Consider the following 25,823-nt stretch of genomic DNA (forward strand, 5'->3'; position numbering starts at 1 on the left):
CACTGATTTCAAAATGGCGGATGCAAAAGAACAAAAATATTTTAGTCTACTTTATTTGATTTTTGCAGCCTTTTTATTACGTATTGGATTCATTATTTATGGCGAATGGCAAGATAGGACTATGGTTGTTAAATATACCGATATAGATTACCATGTTTTTACGGATGCTGCGAGGCATGTGTATAATGGAGGTTCGCCGTATGACAGACAGACATATCGATACACACCTCTTTTGGCTATCATTTTGACACCAAACGTTTCCCTCCACAATGCGTTTGGAAAACTACTGTTTATTTTATTTGACGTCATCACTGGGTATCTTCTGTACAAGATTCAAGTTGAGAGAGGCTTTGGGGAAAAGATTTCATTGATAAGTTCGTGTTTGTGGATGTTCAACCCAATCGCTGTCACTGTATCTTCCAGAGGAAATGCAGAATCCATCATGGCGTTTTTAGTCCTGGCTACTTTATACTCTGCTTTAAAGGATAAACCTTCCTTGACAGCCACTTTTCTTGCTCTAGCAGTGCATTTCAAGATCTACCCAATTATATACAGTCTGCCTATTTTTCTCTTTATTGGAAGCAGGTCACGTGAAAGTGAACGTCTGGAGATTCCAAATCATGTGAAACAAATGCCTATGTTTTTGTTCAAATATGTGCTTCATCCTGCTAGAGTTAAACTTGTCTCGATATTTATTATGACCTTAGGAAGTCTTACCTTGGCACTATACTACAGGTACAACCTTCAAAATTATATGATCTATCGATTGCTTCCACCCCACACCCCAGGGGAAAGGATTAAAAGGAATCACTGAAATTCCATGGACCTTCACTTTAAGACATGAATAGTCAAAATAATTCCATATGAAATTGAGGCTAACCCTGTACAACAGAGAATTTGAAGCTGGAGTATTAACTCTGATCCAAGAGTATAAATGTATACAACAAACGATGAAGCTAAAAAGGTCCATTATATGTCATTCTTGTAAAAAGTGCCCCAGCCCCACTCCCCCAGCTCTGCTGTCACTGCTTGGTTCAGTCTGTAGACAGGATAATCATCTGTAAAAATTTCACATTTTTAGTTGGCAAATTGTTGATAAGCATCTGTTGACTGGTCATAGAGTGCTCACACTAAACCTGTGAAACTAATACTAATTGCTAGCACTAAAATAGTGATAACTAAACAATAGAAAACAAAGGATTCTGTATGAAATAGTACTAATTAGTACTAATTATGGTGCACAGGTTTAGTGCATGCACTCTAATAAAGTACACGATTACCAATTTCTCAACTTTCTCTCTTATAAAAGTTCACCTATTTACATTTTTTATGGGTTTGTTATTTCAGATATGGCTTTGATTTTCTTGAACACACCTACTTATACCATGTCACAAGAACTGATCCAAAGCACAACTTCTCAGTGTATTTTTACATGCTCTACTTGACTCAAAATTCACCTTGGACTAAGGTCATTGGGTTAATGTCTTTCTTACCCCAGATGACACTAACTGTGGGACTGGCTTTCAAACACTCTAAGGATATTTGCTTTTGCTGCTTTGCTCAGACATTTGCATTTGTGACATTCAACAAGGTCTGCACATCTCAGGTATGCTCATCTTGATGATGATTTCAAGTTGTTACACTCATTTTCTTAAGAATGCAAACAACTTGGCCAAAGACATCTGGGTTATTGGCCGCCGTTAATCAAAAACATTACTAACTCAGACCATTGGAAATTTACTTAATAATTATTTACTTAAGCCAAAAACTTGAATTATAGTTAGTTGTCTGGATCACATAATAATGGGAAAGGGTATAAGAAGTAGATGGTGTTGTGGCCTCAGCTGCGATCCAATCATGAGAGCAACAACTACTTGGATCAGGGTGGTAAAAAGTTTTGAATAATCTCATTCAAACTTTATACAGTCTTTAACTAAACCACATTAAACAACATATCAAAGTTTTATCAAGGTTTATTAAATCAATTCTTACCTAATTGTATCTTAGCAGATTGGGCTGCCTGTGCTGTGAAGCCCCATTTATTTTTGTGTTTTATTTTTGTTTCAGTATTTCTTATGGTACCTTTGCCTCCTTCCTCTTGTCACTCCTCAAATTTCAGTGACACTTTTCAAAGCTGTTGTCATGGCATTAGCCTGGTTTACTGCCCAGGTAAGAGATTGGATAAAGTCTGAATGGGCCCAAATATTTTGGGGATTTTGTAGCTACCTTATTACATGAGATTTTCGTGAAACTTTTATTTTGCAATTTTCAAAAAATCAAAGTGACAAAATAGAAAGATAAGTATCGCGAAAATATAATGTTGCGAAAATGAAGTGACCACTTATAATGCATATGCAAGTGAATATTAGATTTAATAACTAGACATGAAAAAACACTCGTTGTTACTGTTATTTAATAAAGTCATTTCATTCAAGGAAACTGTGTGTTTGAATTAAGATAGGCAACGAACAACTCATTCTATGAAATCGAGAAATTAAATTGACTTTGAATGGTGTTTTTTCGCAAAATTGTGAAATTAAAGTAGGGGTGGAAATTTCATGTAATAAAGTAACAATTTTTACACATAAGAATTTTCAATTGATAGGCGGATTATGGGCTGAAGGATAAATTTATTGGATAACAGCATCGATTCATTCACTGAATAGGGATTTATTTATCGAATAGTGCTATCCACCCTTCTTACAACCATGCCCAGAACACTGTACTACATTTGAAGTTTGATGAAAGTTTAAAAATTACTCCAAAAGCACTAGAAAAAAGCTGCTAACCATCACTCTATTTTTGTTTGATGTTTCAGGGCATGTGGTTATATTTTGCATATTATCTGGAGTTTGGAGGTCAAAATACATTTTTACAAATATGGATTGCCAGCCTTTGGTTTTTCTTTGTAAATTTGTGGATCCTGTGTGAAGCTGTGAAAAAGTACATTCCCCTGACTTCAATCAAACCCAAAAAATTGTAAAAAGATATAGCAGTTAAATAAATACACTGATAAATCAATTGACTAATAATAATAATAATTAATGTCTTATTTGGTGCGCAGATTTGATGGCAAAATGCGCGACTATCATCTTGAATTCTAAGCTTAGAGTCTGACCAATCTTTCTTAGTATTGTGGAGGGAGTTTGTGGAATTAATAAGGCAAGTAAAGAAGTTTGAATTGGGTAGCATGAGTGGCGTACGCTGCTAACGCGTCACCACCGTGGTTCCAAAGGTTTGGGTCACTGGTTCGAGGTGTTGTTCTCTCCCTTGTTAGGAGGTTTTTTTTAAAATTTAAGAGCGTATGTCTGTAAGCGTCGAGAATCTTAAATCAGTTTCAAAAAATCGAATTTCTTTTTATTGTACCAAAACAACCCTTTGGGTAAGTTGTTTTAGGAAATAATATCAAAATGTCCCAGCGCGCTTTTATTTTTGAGAAAATTGCAAAAGTTTGAAAAATCGATTAAAATGGGTAATTTTCCTAATTAATATGCAAAAATCGATGGCCATCTTTAAAGAGCTCTCAATAGATCAAAAAGAATCCAAATGAATTCATATTTCCCAGGTAGTTAGATCAACTCTATATCTTTAAGAATGGTTCAAGAATTTGTAATAAATTGCTTTTTAAATACGAGAAATCGGCCTTCTAAAACATGTGTTTTTATGATCGAGCGGCAGTCAAATTATAGGTGAAATTCAGCCTCCAATATCGCTGCTGGTACCTAATAAATCGAAAGAACACTTGCACAGCACGAAAGTACACATATTCTAGTTTACTTGTGCCAAGTTTTAGCTCCGACTATTAAAATGCCACCGCGTGAAGGAATTTCAACTTGTAGCGTTCAAACACGCTATACGGCTAATCAATTACACGGGTTGTTTATCAATATAACACTAAATCGACTCAATATTTTTCTTTTTTAAAATTTTTGTATTAAGATGGTTTGCCAAGAGTATAAAAAGCATAACTAGAGAGTAAATACTCTTCAATCAAGTGGTCCTCTGTGTTAATCCACGATAATCGAGCGCAGCTTGAGCTTAAAACCATGTCACACAATCTGGGGTCAGGACAAATGCACCCCGTCGTCGGTGGCTTTAGCTAGATTTCTTCTCCAATGCAAAAGATTTATCTCCTACTCTGAGATACCAAATGCTCTATGAATTTAGCCGGTTTTTAAAATATTGAAACGGTTTTTGATGAATTATTACCATGACTGTCTTGAGACTTCCATGTAAACATTTAACGTCCTAGCGAGCTGTCAATGGCACTCTAAATGAACACATGAATTCTACCAAATCCCCGGGGGGGGGGGGAGGGGGTACTTTGCCAGAATTTGGGTAGGGGTGTTCCGCTGGGATTCTGAAAGGGGTACCCTGTTTATGACAAAAAAACTCAAATTTGTAGACCCTGTTTATGACAAAAGATATAATTTATTGCACTGAGTTCCTGTTTCAATTATCATGTCATCTCGCGTATCGTTTTTTTACGGCCATAATAACCAGTTTCGGTCAATACGAAAGTAGAAACCCTGAATATGACAGGAAGCTCAGGGAGAACTTGGAACTTAAATGAAATTGCATACCCTACTTATGACAAGAAGATCGAAAAACCATACCCGGATCATTATCGTAACTTACCAGTTACCAAACCACCAAACTTTGATTTCTTGGTCTGAACAGATATTGCAAGTTTCTTTAACTCCATATATCATTAAGCATTTTCCCTGTTTTAACGGATGGCAAGACTGTGGAGTGACAATCGGAGCATGCTTTGTCACTACAAGTTGAATTAATTTTCCCAAAAAAGTTAATCGTTATCTATAAGCGTTTAATACAACGCGCTAATATTAGCTTGGTAAGCCCGCTTTTGGGTTGTTTAGGTACGATGGCGCTCTGTGGATTTTCGGCTCTTATTGGATATAGTCCTTGCGGGACCAGTACAGATTATCCAGATCAAGTGCACTATATCTATTGCTATATCTGGCTGTCAAAAAGACATTTCCAGGTATCTTGAAATATTTGGCATTAGTGAAGATTCGTCCCTGCATAATGAAATGATGTTATTGTTGGCTCGTGCAGGTAATATAGTCTGCGTTTTATTAATTTTTCATCGTTGCCTGCCTTTTACCGGTAAGCGTGGTATCTCTTGGCACATCTCTGTTGTGTACCGGCGACTTGATGACAAGCTACAGTGGCAGGGATTCGTTCATGTGATTCAATCGTGCAGCCAAGATAGCCCAGCTGTTGTTTCTATAATGCAGGATGTGCTTCGAACCTTGAAGCAAGAACACCCTGAAATCAGTAAGGCATACCTCCGTCAAGACAACGCTGGGTGTTATCATTCGGCCACAACGATCCTTTCATGTCCAGAAATATCACGATCTACTGGAGTATAAATAGCCCGTCTTGATTTCAGTGATCCTCAGGGAGGTAAAGGAGCGGCAGATAGGTTGGCAGCAACATGCAAATCACACATCGCGTGTATATTAATGAGGGAAATGATGTTGTTACCGCCAAACAACTAGAGAGTGCCATCCTTTCCAATGGGGGAGTAAAGGGTGTTCGAGTCGTTTCACTGCAATCCATTGCTAACTCTCAAGAGACCACACAAAAGATCCCAAGCATAAGTAAGCTTAACAATTTTGAGTTTGTGTCTGGAGAGAAAATTAAAGTATGGCGTGCTTATGGCATAGGCACTGGGAAAGTCCTCAGAATTGAAAAGCCCTCGACTACAGGTAAATGGATTACTGAGTTAGATTTCTTGCCATTTTCTGCCAAATAATTTTTTACCCTTTTCTTTCGGAGGCCAATTATAAATGGCTTATCTCGTCTTTCTCACCAGGAGAATTCAAATATTTCACTCCCCAAGCCACTCGCAAGACCCAATCGGAGACGCTAACCGAACCCGCTGAGCAGAATGTTGAGCCGGAAGATATGAGTACAGACCACACTTCCCAAGCACTCTTCTCTTGCCCACATGATGGTTGCATTCGTGTTTTTCAAAAGGTCGGGAATTTAGAAACGTTCTGACTTCCGAAAAATGTACTAGGGCCCTCGAGAAGCACTCCCTTATGGATCTCGCTAAGATGGGATACAAGTGCGAGCTAGAAGAGGGTGTTAGAGTAATACCAACTTTCCAAGCAGCTCCAGTTCAAGGGGGGAAAACAAGCGTCACCCCTGTTAGTCAAGCCTGGGCTCTCAGAGCAACGAAAAAGGCGTACCGCTTTAACAAAAACCAAAAATCGTATCTTTCCGCAAAATTCCAAATTGGTCTGTCGACTGGGAGGAAAGCTAATGCTGAAGCTGTTGCTGTGGAGATGAGGCGTGCGCGTGGTCAAGATGGAGAGAGACTCTTCAAAGTTCCAGAGTTTTTGAGTACTCAGCAAATCGCCTCCTATTTTTCACGCCTTGTGGCCAAGATCCGAAAGCAAACACCATCAGAGCTTGACCTTCACGCTGTCGAGGAGGAAGAGCGTTTTGCAGCTGCCACAGATAAAGCAATAGAATCCATCCATCTGCAGCATCCTATTGTCTTCGATCATTAGAACGTTTGTGCCATGACTGAAGATAATACCTTAAAAAAATCTAAAAGTTGGAATGTTGCAGCTCATATGTGAAAATCTTGGCCTTCAAGTCCCTAAACCTCCGATTCGTCGCAAAGCCCCTTATTTGGAACTACTGAAAGACGTGTTTAATAATTGTACCTGTCAACAATGAGTTTCATCGTAGCTTACAGTCAAAACACATCAATGTATTCTTGTAAGGCTCTTAAGCAACTTGGAGCCAAGTTTGTAGATGTTCTAGATCCAGCACTCTAATTGTCGTTGTTCAATATAAAAAGAAGAGAAGAGAAGAGAAGAGAAGAGAAGAGAAAAAGAAAAAGAAAGAGAGAAAGAAAGAGATAAAGAAAGAAAAAACAACCGGAAAGACTGGAAAGAAAGAAATGACGTCAATTTCCACTTTTGTACAAAATAATTCAAAAATATTATACTTCAGCTAAATCATCTACGAAAATTTGTTTTCTCAGGCGGTTTCATACACTTTGCTCGTCAAAATGTAATATGTAAATCAAATAACAGGCTTAGATTTCTTTTAAAACACTCCTAAAGCTAAAGAATACGAAAAGAGCCATATTCATAATGTAGTGTCCTCCAGCTCTCGAGTGGTATTTCAAGTTATTAGATAAAAGAGAGTTGTTTTAAATAAAAAAGAGTCCTTGAATAATTGCTCAGTCACAAAAAGGCTAGTATTGCAATTCTAATTGGAATAGTAAAAAATCATTAACGAAGTCTCAACATTTTAAGGAAAATAATGGATGGGCTTGACTAAAGTTTTCAAATAGATAACGATTAACTTTTTTGGGAAAATTAATTCAACTTGTAGTGACAAAGCATGCTCCGATTGTCACTCCACAGTCTTGCCATCCGTTAAAACAGGGAAAATGCTTAATGATATATGGAGTTAAAGAAACTTGCAATATCTGTTCAGACCAAGTAATCAAAGTTTGGTGGTTTGGTAACTGGTAAGTTACGATAATGATCCGGGTATGGTTTTTCGATCTTCTTGTCATAAGTAGGGTATGCAATTTCATTTAAGTTCCAAGTTCTCCCTGAGCTTCCTGTCATATTCAGGGTTTCTACTTTCGTATTGACCGAAACTGGTTATTATGGCCGTAAAAAAACGATACGCGAGATGACATGATAATTGAAACAGGAACTCAGTGCAATAAATTATATCTTTTGTCATAAACAGGGTCTACAAATTTGAGTTTTTTTGTCATAAACAGGGTACCCCTTTCAGAATCCCAGCGGAACACCCCTACCCAAATTCTGGCAAAGTACCCCCCCCCCCCCCCCCCCCCCGGGGATTTGGTAGAATTCATGTGATATTAAAAATGAAACTAAAAAAGCCTTTTGGAGCATAAAAATTAAAACTACTTTAGAACAACTCGGATTGGGGATAATTTGGATGAAACAAAATGAACTTTCTCCAAGATGGTATGAACATGGAAAAATAATAACCCAAAGAATATATGACATCGAGAGGCAAATTCCATGGAGTAATCTCCACAACGATGAAAGGAAAGACGACAGACATAAAAATAAACTCAGAGCCTTTCGCCAGTTCAAAACGGATCATAACTTCGAAGAATATTTAAGTCAAGTCACCAATATTAAGCACAGAGTGGCGCTTACAAAATTAAGAATTAGTAACCATAAGCTTGAAGTAGAAACGGGGAGGCATAAGAGGCCTTATCTCATTCACGATGAAAGGATTTGCCCAGTGTGTAAGTCGGGAGTAGAAAACGAAAAACACTTCCTAGTCTGGCGTCCACTATATAACTCTCATAGAAACGACTTAAGAGAGTCCATAGAAAAAAACACCAGCATTAATTCCAACAATATGAGCGCTGACAGTCGTTTCATGTCCTTAATCAATTCAAAATCAGCGTCTCTACAAAGAGCCATATCAGCATACATTCATCAATGTATGCTGATACGCGAAAATGAATTAAGAAAATTATCTAATACATAGTATATATATATATACCTATAATATATTTGGAATCAAACACTCATGTACTATTAGTATAAGGTGCCAAATAAAATTGTATTGTATTGTATATTGTATTGTATTGTGTTCATTTAGAGTGCCATTGACAGCTCGCTAGGACGTTAAATGTTTACATGGAAGTCTCAAGACAGTCATGGTAATAATTCATCAAAAACCGTTTCAATATTTTAAAAACCGGTTAAATTCATAGAGCATTTGGTATCTCAGAGTAGGAGATAAATCTTTTGCATTGGAGAAGAAATCTAGCTAAAGCCACCGACGACGGGGTGCATTTGTCCTGACCCCAGATTGTGTGACATGGTTTTAAGCTCAAGCTGCGCTCGATTATCGTGGATTAACACAGAGGACCACTTGATTGAAGAGTATTTACTCTCTAGTTATGCTTTTTATACTCTTGGCAAACCATCTTAATACAAAAATTTTAAAAAAGAAAAATATTGAGTCGATTTAGTGTTATATTGATAAACAACCCGTGTAATTGATTAGCCGTATAGCGTGTTTGAACGCTACAAGTTGAAATTCCTTCACGCGGTGGCATTTTAATAGTCGGAGCTAAAACTTGGCACAAGTAAACTAGAATATGTGTACTTTCGTGCTGTGCAAGTGTTCTTTCGATTTATTAGGTACCAGCAGCGATATTGGAGGCTGAATTTCACCTATAATTTGACTGCCGCTCGATCATAAAAACACAACATGTTTTAGAAGGCCGATTTCTCGTATTTAAAAAGCAATTTATTACAAATTCTTGAACCATTCTTAAAGATATAGAGTTGATCTAACTACCTGGGAAATATGAATTCATTTGGATTCTTTTTGATCTATTGAGAGCTCTTTAAAGATGGCCATCGATTTTTGCATATTAATTAGGAAAATTACCCATTTTAATCGATTTTTCAAACTTTTGCAATTTTCTCAAAAATAAAAGCGCGCTGGGACATTTTGATATTATTTCCTAAAACAACTTACCCAAAGGGTTGTTTTGGTACAATAAAAAGAAATTCGATTTTTTGAAACTGATTTAAGATTCTCGACGCTTACAGACATACGCTCTTAAACATATTAACTCTCTGTGTTCTTTCCAAGTGGGACAGGGTTTTTTCCGGTTTCCTCCCTTCTTAAAATCAACTGTAGTGGTATTGTGCAAGGGCAGATCCAGGGGGGTGTTATAGATTTATAGATTGATTTATTCGTGCTCTCGCTAGTACAAGTTCTGAATCACTGTTTACAAACTAGATCATTATATATCAGAGTACAGTCACGTGATCAGTATGACATTAACAATCAGATATATGACATCTCTCTTTTTCTAAAGGTTATCAATAAGAGATGATAGAATATGAAATTTGAGTATACGGTTTTGATATGGTTAAATCACGTAGTAATCAAGTCATAATAAACAAACCCATGATAATAGATAAATGTTCAATTGTTCAAGGAATGTCTAAAATTAAACATACAATTCGCTAGTTGTCAAATCCGTAACGTTTCACTGGTTTGACAATCCTTCCAGATCGCCGCGTTGTGGGTACACATGCGTCCGTATTCGTAGGAGGACTCATGTCATCCTGTTTGTTCTCTATAGCTAATTCAGCTCGTTCAAGATTTTCCGTCGGTGTTGAATCGGGTTCTGTAGAGAGTGGTGTAGGTAGCTCTTTGGTTTTCATGATGTGCTTTCTATTTCTTCGATATTCTGCACCATCGGCTGTTTGAAGTATATAGCTCCTTGGGGTATGGTGAGAATCCACAATTGTAGCGGGTTTCCAGATAGGTGATTCAGGAGTTTGCTTGAATCTTACGGTGTCCCCTTTTTTTAGGCTCTCTAAGGGTTTTGCTGACCTATCATAGTAGAATTTCTGAGTCACCTGATCATCTTTCCTCTTCATGATGAACTCCTGGTGGTCGATCAGTTTAGGAGTTAGTGTTGAAGGTTTTGCCGGGATATCGGAGCGTAATTTTCTGCCCATTAGTGCTTGTGATGGCGTGACTCCATTAATGGGAGTGTTCCTGTAGTCAAGCAGAGCCAGATACGGGTCTTGACCACTTAGCAGCGTTTTATTCAGAATAGCCTTTGCTGTTTGTACTGCTCTTTCGTGCATCCCGCCCGATTGCGGGTAGTGGGGGCTTGTTGTAGTGTGAGTAAACCCGTAGTCTGATGCGAATTTAGTGAACTCTTGGGACGCGTATTGTGGACCGTTGTCTGATACGATTTCTTCGGGAATTCCGTGTCTACTGAATATAGATTTGCATTTGTTGATGACTGTTCGCGATTTAATGTCACGCAATTCAGCAATTTCAGGAAAACGGCTGTAGTAATCAACAATTACTATGTGAGGTTTACCCTTCCATTCAAATAGATCAGTCGCGACCCTTTGCCATGGCCGCTTGGGAAGCTCGTGTGGTTGTAATGGTTCCTTACAGTTAGTCCTCCTTTGCTCCAAGCATGTGGGACATTGCGATATCATATCCTCAATTTCTTTGCTCATCCCAGGCCAAAATATGCATTCGCGTGCCAGCCGCTTTGTCTTGTTTAGGCCCTGGTGTGCGCGGTGTAACTTAGCCAGTGTTTCTGATCTCAGTTTCGCGGGAATAAGCACATTGTGAGCCTTAAAGACAAGTCCATCTTTTTCAGTTAATTCGTGTCTGTAAGGGTAATATTCTCGAATTTCCAATGGTACCAGATGTCGATTCTCCGGCCAGCCATTCCTTATTTGATTGATCAATATTTGCGTCGTTTCATCTGTGTTTATTTCATTTTGAATCTCGTTCAGCTTGCGATCCGTCACGTAGCCCTCCGTAGACATTAGATGTATGAACTTTTCGGAATCCATTTCTTTCTCGAACTCTTCGTTTACTACGGTAGTAGGAAATGCCCGTGATAACGCGTCTGCCAGGTACATTTCAGTCCCTTTCTTGTATACGAGGGTTATATCGTAAGCTTGGAGTTGCATTAGTATCTTTTGCAACCTTGATGGCGCCTGTGATAACGGCTTCGTGAATATTGCTTCTAATGGCTTGTGATCAGATTCAACAAGGACAGATTTTCCGTAAATAAATTGGTGGAAGCGTTTGCAGCCGAATAATACTGCTAGCAGCTCCTTTTCAATTTGCGCATATCGTTTCTGAGTTTCGTTTAATGCCTTTGAAGCATAAGCCACAGGACCATTGTCCTGGATGAGTGCTGCACCGAGCCCATTCTGCGAGGCGTCAACTTGCAAAGTGACAGGTTTAGACACGTCATAGTAGCGTAGAGTTTCCGGTTGCGTGAGCAGAGCCTTGAGATCCGAAAACGCTTGATCATGTATTTCTATCCAATGAAATTCTGTATCCTTCTTGAGCAGTTCCCTGAGTGGTGTAGTTACCTCAGAAATATGGGGTGCAAACTTCGCTACGAAATTGACCATGCCTAGAAGACGTTGAACGTCTTGTTTGCTTTCCGGTTTAGTATACTCGGTAATTGCCTTTATCTTGTTGTTGTCTGGTCTTAGCCCATCCTGTGTTAGTGTTACGCCAAGATAGGTTATCTCCTGGCGGCGAAGTTCACACTTGTCAATCCCCAGTGTTAGGTTGATTTCCTTCACCCGGTTAAGAACTCTTTCGAGGCGCGCGTCGTGCTCCTCTATTGTACGACCCCAGACCAGAATGTCGTCGATGTCTGTTTCGCATCCCTCTATGTCGTTGAACTTTTCATTGAGAGTTCGATGGAAGACTTCTTGAGCAAAGATAACGCCAAAAGGGACGACAGAAAATCTATATCTCCCGAAGGGCGTGTTGAAGGTGGTTAAGTAGGAACTTTCCGTGTCCAGCGGGATTTGCCAAAACCCCGATTTTGCGTCTAGTTTACTGAAGTATTTGGCGCCTGCCCATTATCTCTTGTAGAGTTGGTAGTTGATAATGCTCACGCTTGATTGCTTTGTTAAGATCACGCGGATCTATGCATATTCTCAGATCGCCATTCTTTTTCTCGTTGACTACCATCGAGTTGACCCATTGCGTTGGTTCCTCGACTTTAAGGATTACGCCTTGTTCTTCCATTTCATTTAGCTTGGTTTGCACCCTGTCTCGAAGCGCAGCTGGTAGTTTTCTTGGTGGGTGAATGACAGGTGTCATGGATTCGTCAATCTTAATGTGATATGGCTCTGAAATGGAGCCAAGCCCTTCAAAACAGCTTGAGTACTTCTGAAGTATTTGTTTTTCGGATAAACCAGAAATGCTAGATCCCGTCGTTTTGTCTTCGTTTTCTCCTTTCTCAGCTACCTTGTCGACGTTATGGAATGTGATAAAGTTCATATTCTTACAGGTTTCGCATCCAAGGAGTGATTTTCCTTGTTCCACAACTTGAAACTCTAGAACTTGTTTGTTATTTTTGTTACGACACTGGAGATAGCACTTGCCCAGTACAGGTATTTTGTGGCCGCCATATGCTGTTAGCTTTGCGTTACTTGCTCTGAGCTTCTGTTTTCTTTGATGCTTAGGGACCGCATTATTAAAATCATCCTTAGTGAGGATATTTATCTCAGCTCCAGAGTCTAGCTTGATCATTATAGACTTCTCGTTTATTTTCAGTTTGCCATATTCCTCGCTTTTGCCGTTGGTTTCGCAGGAGTCAATTACCATATCCACGCCGTGATCGGAGCTTGATTCATCGCTCGAGTATTCAAGGTCTTGTACTGTTTTCGATCGGCAGAATTCCTTGAAATGGCCTAATTTATGACAGGAATTACAGCTTTTGTTGTATGCAAAGCATGCTTTCGGTGGGTGCACTCTGCCACAGTTTCCACAATTCTTGTTTCGCTTTGAGTCTCCATATTGTTGCCCATGCTGCCTGTTGTTTGGATTGGTGTGGCGTGGTTTGTTGTCTGAGTATTGCTTTTGATGTTTTGTTCCCTTGTGTTTCAGGGCATCCACACTAGTTGGCTTGTCGTCACTGATAGATCTCATTTGCTCTTTCGAAGCCTCCGTTGCTCGGCAAATGTCCATGGCTTTCTGTAGCGTTAGGTCAGTCTCGCGGAGTAGGCGTTCCTTTAAGCTTTGCATGCGAACACCGCACACAATCCTATCACGGATTAGTCCTTCTTCCAGAGTGGAAAACTCACAAGTCGAAGCAAGTGTTCGAAGGACAGTAACGTACTGATCTATCTTTTCCCCTTCTTCTTGATTTCGGGTATTGAATTTGTGGCGTTCGTAAGTCACGTTCTTGCGAGGGTTGCAGTACTTCTGGAAGGCAGTAACCAAATCAGTAGTTTTTCTGTTCCAGACCGTGTCCCCATCTGTATCAGTGGTTGTCTCGGGCCTGTCGAAACTGAACGTTTTGTAAATCTCTCGACCCTGCTCCCCAATGCATAAAAGAAAGTACGAGCATTTCTCTTCCTCAGACTTTGTCCTCAACTCTGTCTTCTCGAATAGCTTCCAATGCTCCTCGAAGCGCCTCCAGGCTTCGCTAACGTTCCCTTCGAATGATGGTGGGTTGGGGGCTGCCCATTGTAATCCCGCCATTGCTCTTTGGAGTTCTCAGAATCCCACTTCTGACACCATGTTATAGATTTATAGATTGATTTATTCGTGCTCTCGCTAGTACAAGTTCTGAATCACTGTTTACAAACTAGATCATTATATATCAGAGTACAGTCACGTGATCAGTATGACATTAACAATCAGATATATGACAGGGGGGCAAACTAGGGGGGCTGAAGCTACCCTTCAGCAGAAAAAAACGATGCTTTTTTATATTGATTTCCGTTGTGTTGACGGAAGAAACTCAATTAGTCCCCCCTAAACTCAATTAGCCCCACCTAAAATTTTGGCTGGATCCACCCTTGGTGTGTGTGAGTGTAAAGTGTCCCCAATTAGTGCGAAAGTGCCATAGAAATACTAGACACTAAAGATATTTATTTATTTATCTTATTTATTTTCAATTAAAAAAAAAAACGAAAAAAAACTGACCACCTTCTTTGAAGTCACGAAAGCGAATAATACCTGCCGGTTCTAATTCCGAAAAATATTTTTCAAATTAATGTGTTCACGTTATTCCTGATTACTCCCAACACCATCTGTGTTTATGGCAGGGGAGGAATGGTGTGGAGTGAGAGGAAAGATAATGGGTAGATAGAAATACCCGTCTTATGTGAAACGGAAATTCATTTTGGAAACTGAAGGATAGAACACTGAAAGGAGAAGAAATAATAGTAGGGAAAATGGGGTAAAGTCCTTAATTATGGCAATTTTTTGCGGCCCATGTTGAATTTAAGGTTTTCATAATTGAATTCATAGGTTGTGAATAGAAAGAAAGGATAAATAGGAAAAAAGTAATTCATCAAACCATCCACACAGGAAAAAAACCCGGATTCCCAAATTGGGAATTGTTGGAAATTTCCTTGAATTCCCAATTCGAATTCCAACGTTGGGATTTATTGTTGGGAATTTCCTTCTAATACCCAATAGAAAAAACAAAATTCCCAACCAACTAACATTGGGAATCAGTGCCACGTTCCCAATTTCGTTCTCTCTGGGAATTGGATGGGAATTTGGGAATCCGGTTTTTTTTCCTTTGCCATGTGTTCACATGTAGTTCACGTGCGCAGTGGGCGCCAAACTATTTTTGGCGGGAAATATTTAGTAGCCTGGCCAACTATCCCCAGTCCCTCAGGTAGGTAAATAGGCCGGAGATTCCCGCAGATCATTTTTCACCCAAACTCAGCGCAGACAGATGTCGAAGTATTTCACACAAATGGTCTTTAATTCTAAAATACTACTTCTCGTTACCTTCTGTATAAGCTTTATAGTTATTCAGGGGGCGGGAATAAGCAGGAAAAAGACTTTAATATGGGGTCCTGGTTTGCGAGATGGTGCTGTTGTCCCGGCGAGGTACTTCTTCATTCAAACAGTGGATACTCAAGGACGAAAGTAAGTTAAAAAATTCGATTAATATACTCAATTTATTTAATATATGTTCATTAATGAACTGGTAGATGAGCAAATTAATCATTAAGCGTTTCATGATCTCTTAATATTTTTTAAATCTAACGACTTTTTATTTTCATGTGAAGCTTTACTTCATACTATTCTATTATTATTATCATACATTCGTCACAAATGGCTGCTATTTCAGGGAACGGAAATAATAACACAATAATAAAACATTGTTTACAGTTTTTCACTGAAGCATTCCTCACAAGCAAACTTACTCGTTCTCTAAGCTTTTCTAGTTGATCACGTTTATCATAACAACTAGGATCTTTTGTAACATTTTCAACTATATATTTTTTTATTTCAATATTTTGTAACCATAGTTTCATTTCATTTTTTCATTTTTGCGAGTGAACTTGAACTTGAACTATTTTTTCTTTAGCTCAGTAGTTTCAGATAGAAGTTCCATGCAGAGAAGTTTTTCATCTTCCCGATTATTTTTGGAGCATTTTACTAGTATTATTCTCAGCTGTTCACAAATACTTTTTCATTATTCGGTATGTTCTGTATGTTTTTTGTTTGATCAGCAGGTGATATTTTAGGTAGGCAAGCAGTGTGGACTCAAGATTGTTGTCGTTAAAATACAAGACTGAAGTGTCATTATCAATAATATTTCCTCATTTTTTCCCTTGAAAATCAACCAACATTATCATTTTATGGTTGTCTCAAATTATTAACAGACCCTTGATCTAAATATTATCTGTTTTTATGATCTCCTTCATTCATGACCAAACTTATTTTTAAAACTTAATAAGACTTTAAGAGCATATTTTGTATCTTAGTAGGACATAAGGGACATTACTGTGACTTCTGATTGGCTGTTGATGTGTTTTTTTTATCAACAGCAACCAATTACCAGCTTGCATGTGGGCATACTTGCGATGTTTTTGTTTACCACCAATACTTTGGCAACCTAAGAGATTATTTCAATTTATCATATAATTATCCATAAAATACCTATATATATTTCTCCTTTTTGAAAAACTGATATTTTCACATGTGAAAATAACATGTAAAAAATAACATTTTCACATGTGAAAATATCTTTGCCTTGTGTATTTAAGCTATTAGTTTATAAATAAAAACTTTATAATAATAAAAAGCTTATTAAGTTGATTTTGTGGATAATTATACAATAAACAGAGTATTACGTGGGCGCTTGGAGATACGAAATTTTTCTCTTATGTTGAAAATCTCTCACGAGTCAGCGCGCCCACTTGCGAGAGATCTTTTCAACTCTCGAAGATAAATTTCATATCTCCGCTCGCCCATGGAATATCCTCTATGTAACATTTATTGTACCAAAATGTTAAATATTATTTATCACACTTCCATACAGCCAGCTATCTAAGAGAAATTGTTAGCCAATCAGAATCTAGAAAATTAACAAAACTGAGGTATTACTTTTTTTCTTGAAATTATTGATTTCCAGGTAATGGTGGACAGGTTTTTATTTTTCACTGGTCAGTTTTCATAGGTTTCATGCCACCTCAGTTTTGCAGTGACATAAGTCCTATGTCATTATTTCGGATCTGCTGGAGTTCTGCTGGAGTGGCTTGATTATCACCTCATTGAATGTTGTAGTAACCAAAACCACAGGGAGCCCACATCATAGCTTATTTCAAAAGTTTTCAATTAAAATTGAGTTTCTTTAGCATGGGTTTTACTTTCTTTTGTCTTGCAAATTCAATTATCACCATCTGGTTGAATAAGATATTCAACTTATTTAGGCATCGTTATAGTGAGGTATTCAAAACAGTTATAGGATATATATTTACGCAGACTAAATTTAAACTTTGTTTTAAAAATATTGTTAGAGGGTTGAAGGTTTCATTATCTTTTTGTATAAAACTTCCTCTTGATATATCTTCCTGGCATCATTCGTTATTGCTTGACCACAGTATGTGATATTAATTAGTATATGTAATAGCACTCCATGCTGTCCAATTAAGTAATAATAATTGGGACGACGAAAATTCTGAGGACTTCCAAAATTGAATGAGGCCGTAGGCCGAGTCCAATTTGGCAGTCAGAGGAATTTTCAAGTCTAATTATTTCTTGATTGGGGAGCATGAAATCCCATTACCTATTAATTATATAGCTGCCTAATTAATCCCATATCAACAAGACCTGTCCAATTAAGAAAATAATTGGGATTAATGAGAAGCTGTATAATTAATTAATTATTAATAATAATTTTTCAATTTTGTCTTGAGTCAAAACTGTACGTTTCTAGATTATTGGCTCCTGTTGTTTCTTAAAGCCACATTTATTTATTTCTTTTTTCATTTCCTGTATTTTCCTATTCACAAACTAATATACCCCCTTTTTTCCAGTTTAACCGAAAGTCCAGGGGAGAATACTTTTGATGTAAGGATAACGACAAGCCAAGGGAGAGCACGAGTGTGGGTACAATTATTGGACAGATGGGATGGTTCTTTTATTGTGCGCTTCCGACTGTTTGCTAGCTACAGAGATTTAAGAATAGAGGTGTTGTACAAGGATAAACATGTAGCTCAATCGCCATACCAATTAACAGGTTTGTTATTGTATCTTTGATCACAGGATTCACAGTATTCCAATCATGAACCTCTTTACACGTACCTTGAGAAAAATATTTTCCCATTTCAATCCTCAAGTCATTTCCTAGAGTATTATTTCTTTTTTTACTGCTTCTATGTGAGAAGACACATGAGTATGGACACAACTCAAACAAAAAATCTTATTCTCCAAAATAAAAAAATTTTTTTTGGTCTGAAATTTGAAAATTAATATTATTCCCAAAAAGGTTTATTGATAGGCAGTTCAAAGTAATTTGCAATTGTTTTCATTGCTATGCACTGAATGAGACAAAACATGACTGCTGTCAATCAACTAAATTGTTAGACAAGGTAAAGGTACATGGGAAGCAAGAGAAGGTACATGGGAACGATTTATTCAAATTTTTACAGTTCCATTTAGTGACCATGAATAATAGCCCCAGGTTGAGGTTGGAGGTGCCGCACATAGCAAAACTATAGTTTATCATGTGCAGCAACTTCAACTTTGACTTGTAACTATTATTCTTCGTCACTAAACAGAACTGTAAAAGGAGTATTGATGGGAAGTGATTGATGGTAGTGTATTGTCCATAAACCTATAGCAATATTTTGTCTCAAAGCATTATAGCAATGAATGTAAACAGTGGTATTTTTATGATTTTCCTATCCTTTTTGATATTCTAGGAGGTGTATATCATGAAGGCTGTTACTGTCCAGAATCTGATACAACAAAATGGGAAGAAGCCATGCAGTGTCCTAATAATTTTTCTCAGATGGATAGAGACTTACAGAAATTCAGTAAAATCAATTTAAAGAGGCTTGCCAAGGAAGGTGTTGAAAGATTTGGTAAACACAATGCCCTTTGTCATTACTCTGTTATCAACAATAAGGTAATTAATATAAGTATAAAGAATTATTGGATGACAGTCAAATATAAAGCTGGAAGTTTGTCAGTCTTATTACTTGGCTTAGATAAAACTTACTCATGCTCTGATTGGCCGAGAACTTATTAGTAAATGGAGCATAGTTGCTGATGGGCGCCATCCATATAACACCTATAACTCTTCCTATTCTCTCATTCTTGCAAACATCACTCCCTGCGTGCTTTACAACTGCCAGAACAGGGCATGGAAAAGCTGTACTATTTGTTAATAAATAAATCACTTACTACAGGTGTAGGTATCAGGTGTTTTTAACGTCTAAGAATTTTCACTTCTGTTTTAAGGTTTATCGCAAGACTCATGGTGAACATGTTGGCTTTTCAATGTTCATGGATGCTATTTTACTGTCATTATCAAGAAAGGTAAATCTCTACTTCTTAAAAATAGATCTGTACTATGATTTTGAAACACATTATGGAAATAGTGGCAGTACACTCCCATTTCACCAATGGGAGTAATATTAAGTTTGATTTTTTAGCATTATGGTTAGCATGGGGATATTCTTGATAGGATTATTAACCTTGTGTATCTCCTTTTGCACTATGATGTGAATAAATTGATTATTTTTAGAAAATAAGATAAATAAATTGGTTTTGACATGTCAGTACTAGAGTTTGTTGGGCCTACTCCGTTGATTTGAGCATTTTTCTCTGATAAAATTTGTGTTCTCTTTTCTTACAACTAGACCAATAAATGGTGCCATTTCAACCTGTAGTTCTCTCTTTCAAAGAATGATATTTCGCATGAGTTAAAGTGATATATAAATAAATTCAATGTTTTTAGGTTAGATTACCAGATATGGAATTCTTTGTCAATCTTGGTGATTGGCCGTTAGAAAACAAGAAAAACAACCCCTTACCAGTTTTATCTTGGTGTGGGTCAGAAGAGACTTTGGATATTGTCATGCCGACTTATGATTTAACAGAGGCAGCACTTGAAGCAATGGGAAGGTGTGTTTTTTAGTTAACCATTTGCTCACTCAAGTTCTGACATGTTGTGCATACTTGAATGTTTGTTTTTTTGATGAATCATTCATTCATGCAATCAACCATCCTTCTTTTTATATACACACTAAATTATTCATCCACACATCCTCTCATTCATCCATGCAGCTCCATCTATCCTCCCATTCTTCCATTCATCCATCTACACACCCACTCATTCATACACACGTCCTCTCATTCATCCATGCAACTCCATCTATCCTTTCATTCTTCCATTCCATCTATCATCCATCATTTTTCATTTCATTTATTTATAATCCATCTATCCATCAATCTATTCATCAATCTATTCATCCATTTATCTATTCATCCATCCATCCATTCATCCATCCATTTATCCATCCATCCATCCATTCATCCGTCCATTCACCCATCCATCCATTCATCCATCCATTAATCCATCCATCCATTCATCTATCCATTCATTCATCCATTCATCCATCCATCCATTCCTCCATCCATCCATTCATCTACCCATTCATCTACCTATTTGTCCATTCATTCATCTATCCATTCATCCTCATACAAATTTATTTATCCAAATACCTATTCATTCATTCTTTCTTTCATTTATTTATTATTTAATTCTTTTTTCTATTCTTTCACTCATCCATCAATTGATCCATGTCATCTATTTATTCGATCTTAGAGGAATCCCTTGGTTAAATATATCTTTCAAATGCTTATACTAATCTGTATTCCAATTGTGTGTTTAGAGTATCATTGGATATGCTATCAGTACAAGCCAACACTGGTCCAAAATGGAAAGACAAAATCCCCAAAGCATTTTGGCGTGGTAGAGACAGCAGACAAGAAAGACTAGATCTAGTGGTCATGGGTAGAAAGAAACCAGAGCTCTATGACGTAGCTCTGACAAACTTTTTCTTTTTCCCTTATGATGAAAACAAATATGGTCCCAAGATGAAGCACATATCATTTTTTGATTTCTTCAAGGTATAAATATTTGGTATATGAAGGAATCTTGAAAAGTAGCCGTACCTTTGCATCAAAGCAAGACAGACGATGAGCTTGCAATGAAAGAGACCTGTTTTTAACACCTTGGACAATTATTCACATGTCTGAAACATTGCAAAACAGGTCTCTATAATTGCCAGCCCACGGCCCGGTTACCTTTCAAGATGGCGCAGGGAACTGTAAGAGGAAACATTGCAAAACTTAACAAACTGTTGATAACTCTAGTAATATCTGTCCTTTGATCCACTAGTGGAAGAATACTACTACAGGTAGCCCAAGACCTTATGTGTGCATTAAAACTTCAACAATTATATTTGATTATTTACTTATTTAATGCTTTGTCTTTGCAGTGGAAGTATCAAATAAACATTGACGGCACAGTAGCTGCATACAGAATGCCATACCTTATTGCCGGTGATTCAGTAGTGCTTAAACAAGACAGCAATTACTATGAGCATTTTTATAAAGACCTCAAACCATGGGAGCACTATATCCCATTCAAAAGAGACCTCAAAGACTTAGAGGAAAAGCTTCATTGGGCCATTGATAATGATGACAAGGTAAGAATTGGGATTTTATACACCGAATTGAAATATGCTGACCAATTTGAATAACATTACTGTTCTGCACTGACTTGCAACTGACTAGCCTCATGTTCAAGTGGAAACATAAAAGCGTGTCCCCATGGGAAGCATGGGTGGCGTAGCGGTGAGAGTGCTTGCCTCTCACCAATGCCACCTGGGTTCGAGTCCCTATTAGCTCGGTGTTGTATCTGAGTTGAGTTGTTTGTTGTTTCATTCCTGTGCTTCAAGGGTTTTCCTGGTTCTCCAGTTCAAAAGAGATAGATCATCCATTTATCTATTCATCCATCCATCCATCCATCCATCCATCCATCCATTCATACCTCCATCCATCCCTCATTCATTCATTCATTCATTCATTCATTCATTCATTCATTCATTTATTTTTGCTTTCTGTTTTCATGCCTCACCCCCTCCCTCCCACAACGATTTTCTAAGAGACATGGTACTGCATTTTATTAATCCTATTTATTTATTTATTTGGTCATGTATGACATACCATTCTTATGACATCCATTTTCTCCGTCTGCCTTTCAACTAGAAAAAATAGGAAAAATATGACCACACCTTCAGTGGAATTCTTATCTTGTTGGAACATGTCTTTCAGTCATGTAAATCTTCTTTTAACATGCCTTCCAGGCTCAGAAAATTGCACAACAAGCACAGCAGTATGCGAGGGACCACCTGCAAGCTATAGATGTGTTTTGTTACCACTGGGTGTTATTTAGGGTGAGTCAGTATAATTTATTACATACACCATAATCACATCTCTAAAAGATGGAAGGCAGAATGGTGGTGATAAAAAAGCAAGTTTAGTTTTTATTCCCCGAAAGGTATATTACATCTATTGAACATCTATTAATATGTCTCTTCCTGTGCAAATTAGGGAAGCACCGGTGGCGTGCGCTGCTAATGCGCCGCCTCTCACCAATGCGGCCCGAGTTCGAGTCCTGCCGATCTCGATGTCGTATATGAGTAGAGTTGTTTGTTGGTTCTCTCCTGTGCTTCGAGGGTTTTTCTCCAGTTTTCCTTCCTTCTCAAAAATCAACTTCTAAATTCTAATTCGATCTTTGGTCTTTCACCTAGTTTGGAGCCTAGCTATGTTGTTATTGTCCCACACTGTGATACAACAGCGAAAGCTTAGTAGATTTTTTTAGATTAGAAATTATCGAAGAAGGATAAAAACGTCTTTAATTTAATCACGCAGCATGGTTCCTATCACACCAGCAGTTTGATTAAAAAAGACATTTCCAGCCTAGACACAAATATGTCATTCTGATATAAAAGAGTTCAGGCCACGCTTCCTGGTTTGTGGTCAACTTCACATGCGTCGCTTAGGTAGATCGAGCCGTTGATAAATACATCAAATTATTATTATTATTATTTGCCCCACAGGAATACGCCAAAAGACAAACAACCAAACCCGTTATACACAAAGGCATGGAGTACATCAAACAACCAGACGATAATGATAATCGATGTGATTGTCTAAGAAAAACAAAAGTAAGATCTACTACGTCACTGTTATCAGTACAGATATCAAACAATCTCGTAAAAAGGACTCGACCGCAAGACGAAGGTTCGAAGGCGTTTCCTATCCGTACTCGTCTTCAAGCCTGTCGTTTTCACTAGGGTGTTAATTCATGGCTTTCGCAAATAAACGAAAGGTGCAGTTTAATACGATCTGCGAAGCTGTGCATCTTGTTGCTTTGCAAAAAATAGAAATCCTTTGTCTCTGATATTTACAGGTATTTATTTTTGCGGGCTGAATGGAAAATAACTGGTAATGTTTTCTCTAACCTGCCAATTTAATGTTATTGAATGTAAGATTACGGATAAGACGCGTAGATTTTGTAAAAACACGAAGTTTCGGCTATGACAAAAATAAAGTAAAGGTAAAGTACCTATATTTAACGTTGGTAGTTCCTTCAGTTGAAATTTAATTGCTATATGGAAGCCGACGGTGCGTACTTTACCCCCTCTCTCCATCAGTGCTCTGTCTTAAGAGTATTCAAAGCTGAAGCTACACGGATTAGAGAGAAGTCGAAACAGACGTGGAGATCCTAAGGATCGAACCGTGGACCTCAAGCTCTGTTAAGGTCGCGCACTAACCAACTGAGCTGCGCCTGCTCCTGCAAGTGACTATAGCCTGCATCAAATCTACGCGTTTTATTATTTTACTTACAACAATCAATAGAGAGTTGTAGACATTTTCCTGTATTTCACTTTACCTTTTACAAGCTTTCTCATCACACAAATATTCTTTTGTTTATCTACTGCTTGGAGATGTTTGCAATAGACTACTTGCACTAACAGGTCACGTGACCCCATCCCCCTTAAAACGAGCAAATGAGTCAATATGAAATCCAGAAATGAAAAGAGCACCTCTAATTTAGTAAGAGACTTTCAGTTAGAAATGTTAACTATGGAAGAAATGATATTAAACATAAAATCAAATATTTTACAAGGATTCGTATGGGAAAAGTGTTGGCTGATAAGCTTGTGCCATCCAGCGCATTTTCCCATACAAATCCTTGTAAAACATTCAATTTTATATCCAATGCCATTTCTCCTGTTTCGCTTATTATAAGTTGAAACTCCGCCTCCCTACTAATGCCGAGATGCTCTTTTCGTTTTTTGTTTTTGTTTTATTTTGACAAAACTGCTCGTTTAAAGAGAGGTAGGGATCACGTGACCTGTTAGTGCAAGTCGTCTATTCCTATTCAGTAATTTAGAATATTTTTTAACTGGTCAACTGACGTTTCACGTTTGATATGAACGTACATATTAAGCTTCAATGTAATGGTTTTGTAGGAAAATTTGTACTGCTTTATTGATCATATTGCCGACAATTAAATGAGACCGCGTTGTCTTTGCTAAATCTTACTATCGTAAAAGTGTGGGCCGCGTTGTTTAAACGATGATATACAGACATATTCTCATATGATATACAGACAGTACATGAGAGTGCATCGTCTCACTTTTGATTGGTTTAGAGTATAAGCACGCCATTTGAAAGTGACGACTTCGAGTTTTCCCACTCATGATAGTTTCGACTTAGAAGGGAAAAAAAACCGCGCTTAAAAAAATTATTTTGATATCTTGAGAAAGAAAGAAAGAAAGAAAGAAAGAAAAGAAAAGAGAGAGAAAACAATTTTAAAATGTTTCTTGCCCAACCTCAGGATTTTGTTCGCATGGTCTTTCTAGATTAGTCTTTGTTTTTATTTTAATTATTTCATAGCTTGTTTGGCATATAATAACTCGTTTTTTATCCATTACATCTAGATGACTGGTAGATTCTTTTTTGATAATTCCCTCCTGTACTTATTAATCCTATGATGCGAAACCATTACTCCTTGCCAAGATTTTAATGAGAAAATCACCTAATTTTTTCACTTACAAGTTATATCTTGTCCGACACTGAATCTGTCTCACGTACTAACCTGTTATCACCTGTTTCCACAGAATCGTGACGAACTTTGATGAAGGAGGAGACGCGAGCGCGTCCTATTAACCGATTATCCCACTTCTGACACCATAATGGCTGTCAACGAAGCGAAAAATATTTTTCTACATGAATTTTTAACTAATTACTCTTGAAGAGAAACTTCTAATAACAAATATTCTAGAACTTACATTGAAATGTTTTAATTTCTAAAGAGGCTTTTGCAGAATACCCCAAAATTAATGAAATTATATTGACATTTGTTTCCTGCTTGTATGTAATGCATGACGTTAATCTGAGTGTGACATTAAACATTGAATGTTTTCGTCAAATAAACGACAAAGTAACTTTTTCTGCGTTGAAACTATTTGATTTAATACGTTCTCTAAAGGAAAAAAGTATGAATGAAAGAATGAAAGGAAGAGATAATTTTAGTCCTTAAAAGAATATTCTTATATTCTTTTTAGTCCTCTTAAATTATATGATTTCTTAAACGTTAAAAGGTGTTTTGCCACTGATTTGGCAAGTTATATTCAAGAATTTTCGAAATTTCAACAATCTCTCAATTTTATTCGGACTGCGTCACATCAACGGAAATTTCGAGGGAGTTTATGACGTAATCCAATGCTAAACATCTGACATCAAGCCGAGTAATTTTATAGAGAAAACTTGTTTTTTTCGTGAAAGTTTGGGTAAAATAATTCAAAAATTCAGTAGCAAATTCACCAAAGAAGCCAGAAAAGCGTTTTATTTATTGGAAGTAATAGAATATCAAAGAAAAAAATTGGTTAAAATAACTT

The 25,823-nt window shown here is 37.4% G+C and overlaps 3 protein-coding genes and 1 long non-coding RNA gene across 5 annotated transcripts; all 4 read left to right on the forward strand.

Moving 5' to 3' along the window:
- The first annotated feature begins 13 nt into the window (after window positions 1-13).
- LOC116295855 (GPI alpha-1,4-mannosyltransferase I, catalytic subunit) lies at window positions 14-3,021 on the forward strand. The gene is made up of 4 exons (XM_031703815.2): window positions 14-735; window positions 1,348-1,606; window positions 2,068-2,169; window positions 2,819-3,021. The coding sequence occupies exons 1-4, from the start codon at window positions 14-16 to the stop codon at window positions 2,981-2,983; spliced, it is 1,248 nt and encodes a 415-aa protein (XP_031559675.1). The 3' UTR covers window positions 2,984-3,021.
- A 2,047-nt stretch (window positions 3,022-5,068) lies between these two features.
- LOC148905356 (uncharacterized) lies at window positions 5,069-7,224 on the forward strand. Of its 2 annotated transcripts, none has more exons than XM_089039785.1 (2): window positions 5,069-5,735; window positions 5,843-7,224. In XM_089039785.1, the coding sequence occupies exon 2, from the start codon at window positions 6,072-6,074 to the stop codon at window positions 6,543-6,545; it is 474 nt and encodes a 157-aa protein (XP_088895911.1). In that variant the 5' UTR covers window positions 5,069-5,735; window positions 5,843-6,071; the 3' UTR covers window positions 6,546-7,224. Both variants share the same exon structure in this region, with proteins under 2 accessions (XP_088895911.1, XP_088895912.1).
- A 5,565-nt stretch (window positions 7,225-12,789) lies between these two features.
- Window positions 12,790-14,431, forward strand: LOC148905357 (uncharacterized). The gene is made up of 3 exons (XR_016121776.1): window positions 12,790-12,974; window positions 13,138-13,325; window positions 13,471-14,431. It is a non-coding gene; the product is annotated as an uncharacterized LOC148905357 (long non-coding RNA).
- An 812-nt stretch (window positions 14,432-15,243) lies between these two features.
- Window positions 15,244-25,375, forward strand: LOC116297484 (protein O-glucosyltransferase 2). Its single transcript, XM_031705712.2, has 10 exons — window positions 15,244-15,474; window positions 17,874-18,076; window positions 18,762-18,967; window positions 19,303-19,380; window positions 19,802-19,968; window positions 20,739-20,976; window positions 21,348-21,557; window positions 22,218-22,307; window positions 22,974-23,081; window positions 25,044-25,375. Exons 1-10 carry the CDS (start codon window positions 15,278-15,280, stop codon window positions 25,059-25,061), a joined length of 1,515 nt encoding a protein of 504 aa, XP_031561572.2. The 5' UTR covers window positions 15,244-15,277; the 3' UTR covers window positions 25,062-25,375.
- Window positions 25,376-25,823: the final 448 nt, after the last annotated feature.

Source organism: Actinia tenebrosa, unplaced genomic scaffold (genome assembly GCF_029948245.1).
Source record: "Actinia tenebrosa isolate PJP-AT-01 unplaced genomic scaffold, QUT_ActTen_1.0 PGA_scaffold7__59_contigs__length_16204524, whole genome shotgun sequence".
In the NCBI taxonomy this organism is placed as follows: Eukaryota; Metazoa; Cnidaria; class Anthozoa; order Actiniaria; family Actiniidae; genus Actinia; species Actinia tenebrosa.

Coding starts and splice junctions, on each gene's coding strand:
- LOC116295855 (XM_031703815.2), top strand. CDS start 14: ATGGCGGATGCAAAAGAACAAAAATATTTTAGTCTACTTTATTTGATT. Junction 736..1,347: donor ACCTTGGCACTATACTACAG/GTACAACCTTCA, acceptor TTGTTATTTCAG/ATATGGCTTTGATTTTCTTG. Junction 1,607..2,067: donor ACAAGGTCTGCACATCTCAG/GTATGCTCATCT, acceptor TTTTTGTTTCAG/TATTTCTTATGGTACCTTTG.
- LOC148905356 (XM_089039785.1), top strand. CDS start 6,072: ATGGATCTCGCTAAGATGGGATACAAGTGCGAGCTAGAAGAGGGTGTT.
- LOC116297484 (XM_031705712.2), top strand. CDS start 15,278: ATGTCGAAGTATTTCACACAAATGGTCTTTAATTCTAAAATACTACTT. Junction 19,381..19,801: donor TACTGTCATTATCAAGAAAG/GTAAATCTCTAC, acceptor CAATGTTTTTAG/GTTAGATTACCAGATATGGA. Junction 21,558..22,217: donor CCATTGATAATGATGACAAG/GTAAGAATTGGG, acceptor CATGCCTTCCAG/GCTCAGAAAATTGCACAACA.